The sequence below is a fragment of the Rutidosis leptorrhynchoides genome, unplaced genomic scaffold, assembly GCF_046630445.1.
Source record: "Rutidosis leptorrhynchoides isolate AG116_Rl617_1_P2 unplaced genomic scaffold, CSIRO_AGI_Rlap_v1 contig39, whole genome shotgun sequence".
In the NCBI taxonomy this organism is placed as follows: domain Eukaryota; kingdom Viridiplantae; phylum Streptophyta; class Magnoliopsida; order Asterales; family Asteraceae; genus Rutidosis; species Rutidosis leptorrhynchoides.
The window spans coordinates 118,468-120,605 of record NW_027266625.1 but is presented as its reverse complement, the minus strand read 5'-3'; the positions used below and the strand labels follow the sequence as shown (position 1 = coordinate 120,605).

At 33.3% G+C, this 2,138-nt stretch overlaps 1 protein-coding gene across 1 annotated transcript; it reads right to left on the bottom strand.

The window, feature by feature from the left end:
• Positions 1-5: 5 nt before the first annotated feature.
• On the bottom strand, positions 6-984 carry LOC139883385 (xyloglucan endotransglucosylase protein 1-like; the record flags this gene model as incomplete). The annotated part of the gene is made up of 3 exons (XM_071867567.1): positions 715-984; positions 272-466; positions 6-179 (listed from the first exon to the last, which is right to left on the bottom strand). Coding segments are annotated over exons 1-3 (639 nt in total), but the record flags the coding sequence as incomplete, so codon positions are not given.
• Between the last annotated feature and the right edge of the window lie 1,154 nt (positions 985-2,138).

The window sequence follows — 2,138 nt, the reverse complement described above, 5'->3', positions numbered from 1 at the left end:
CGAAAATAGGCAGTGAAAGGAGCTTTTGACCAATCAGTCTTGATAAGTCCACCCCTTGTTGCCCAATCATCAGCATTCCAAAGACTGGAGTAAATTCTCATTGGTTGCTTGTTGGGTAAGGGAACGCCAGATGATTCCAAGTTGTTGAATACTCTTATTGGTATGTTATCTACCAAGAATCTGTCATATTCAAAATTCCATTTGTCGGTTATAAAGGAGTTTCAAAGAATGATCCAATCCATATTAATATTAGTAATTAGTTATAACTAAAGCTTATTCGTTGCTTGTTCCAAACAATGGAGTAAGTGTGGAAAGTCTTTGTCGGATCAAACCAGAGATAGAATTGTTGTTCTCTGTTTCCTTTTCCTTGACTAAAAACATTCGTGTGCAAAACATATGGATCTCCAGATGAGTTTCCTAAGAACTCGAAATCAATCTCGTCGTGTTTCGGTCCCTGAGACGATAACTGGCATAGACACAGAAATTTCACAGGTTTGTCTTTGAAAAATATCATAAAAACCAAAGATAAAGTTACATTTTCACTAATAACTTAATTTACTTCAATTAGTACTCATTCCTCCTATGAAATATTCATCATTGTATAAGTTTTTTACAAGCATTGGGAAAATATAGTTGAGTGACGTATATTTTATGATTAAAATAAAGTTTAGTGACTAAATTGACATTTAACTATCAAATTAACAGAAAACTCACATAGTATGTAGTGACAGTTCCAGCTGAATTTCCAGAAACAAGCTTGATTTGCATATCGATTCGTCCGAATAAGTACTGATTCTTGGAATGGAAACCTGAGCCAGAAAACTTGTGGAGAGACAGAGTAAGGAGTTGGCCTCCATTGTGTATCTTGCCACGCTGATCTCCCCAAGAAATGTCAAAATCATTGTACAAGTTCCCTTCTGAATTAGCTACAAGCAAAGAACATAATGATAATGCTAGAAAACCCAGAAATGAAAAAGATGCCATCTTTTTGAAATTGAATAGATATAGATGAATGTAGTTTAATTTGATGATGATGGATGAATTTATTTATAGGGGCATTTTTATGGAGCTGGCAAAAGACGAGGTAAGTAAAAGGATGAGTGATTGGTAACATAGAGCTGGCAATGTTTGATTCTTTTCATGTTTTGAAAACTGGATAAAGTTAAGAGAGAATTTATTTGTGGTGATGAATTGAGAAAGTTGTGATTGTGATGACAAAAGAGTATTGCTTGATCATGCTCTTTACTAACCCACTTGCTAAATGTTCTTTACTAAATGGCAACTGGCCAATCTAATTTTACGAGTTGTTATTAACGTAGACAGATAAAAAAATTGCCTTTTTCTTGAATCCTGGAAAATTGTTTTCCAGATACATAATTTTGAGATATATTCAAAAAGATTTACTCTATGGAGAGAAATATTGTATTTCCCGTGACACTGAACAAGCACAAGAGATGAAGGCTTTTTTTTTTTTACTTTTTATATTGTCAGAAGTTATCTACATGACTACATGGATGGGCTTTTTGACAAAGATCTCATGTTGTCATTTTACTCATGTTATTTTCATGATGTTTTAAACTATAGCTCATGAAAGCATTCCCAAAAACAAATAGGCTTCAATTCTGAGATTACAAAGTCACTTGATTGAGCCGAGTTGTGCTCATAAGAAATCAAGTGGAATATCGTGCATCGATTTTGTATCTTTTCACACATTATATTGTATTATGCATGCAATAATGTTTGATTTCTGCATCCATAAAATTTGTTGATAGAGCACTAAACTGCTAGCTTTCCCGGATCGAGTCATAAATTTTTCCAATAAAGTAATTCAATAGCTGCTTGTTTGATATGTTATATATCATTCAGATGTCATATTTCCAACAAAGTTATGCTGAAAATCTTAATGAAAGTTTAAATCTTGAAAATATAAGGTTTTTTTTCTTACTTTCCTTAATAGAGGGAGTCCTAACTTGTAGTATTTGTTGTTACACATGACCATGCTAGGAGTCATGAAAACTCGAGTTTAAAAAAAATATTAATGTGGATGTCCAACTTCAAGTTGGTATTTAAGAATTCCCTTTTTATCAGTATCTCGACCGTATATGACCGGCTCGTCCATGAGCGATGTTGGATAAATT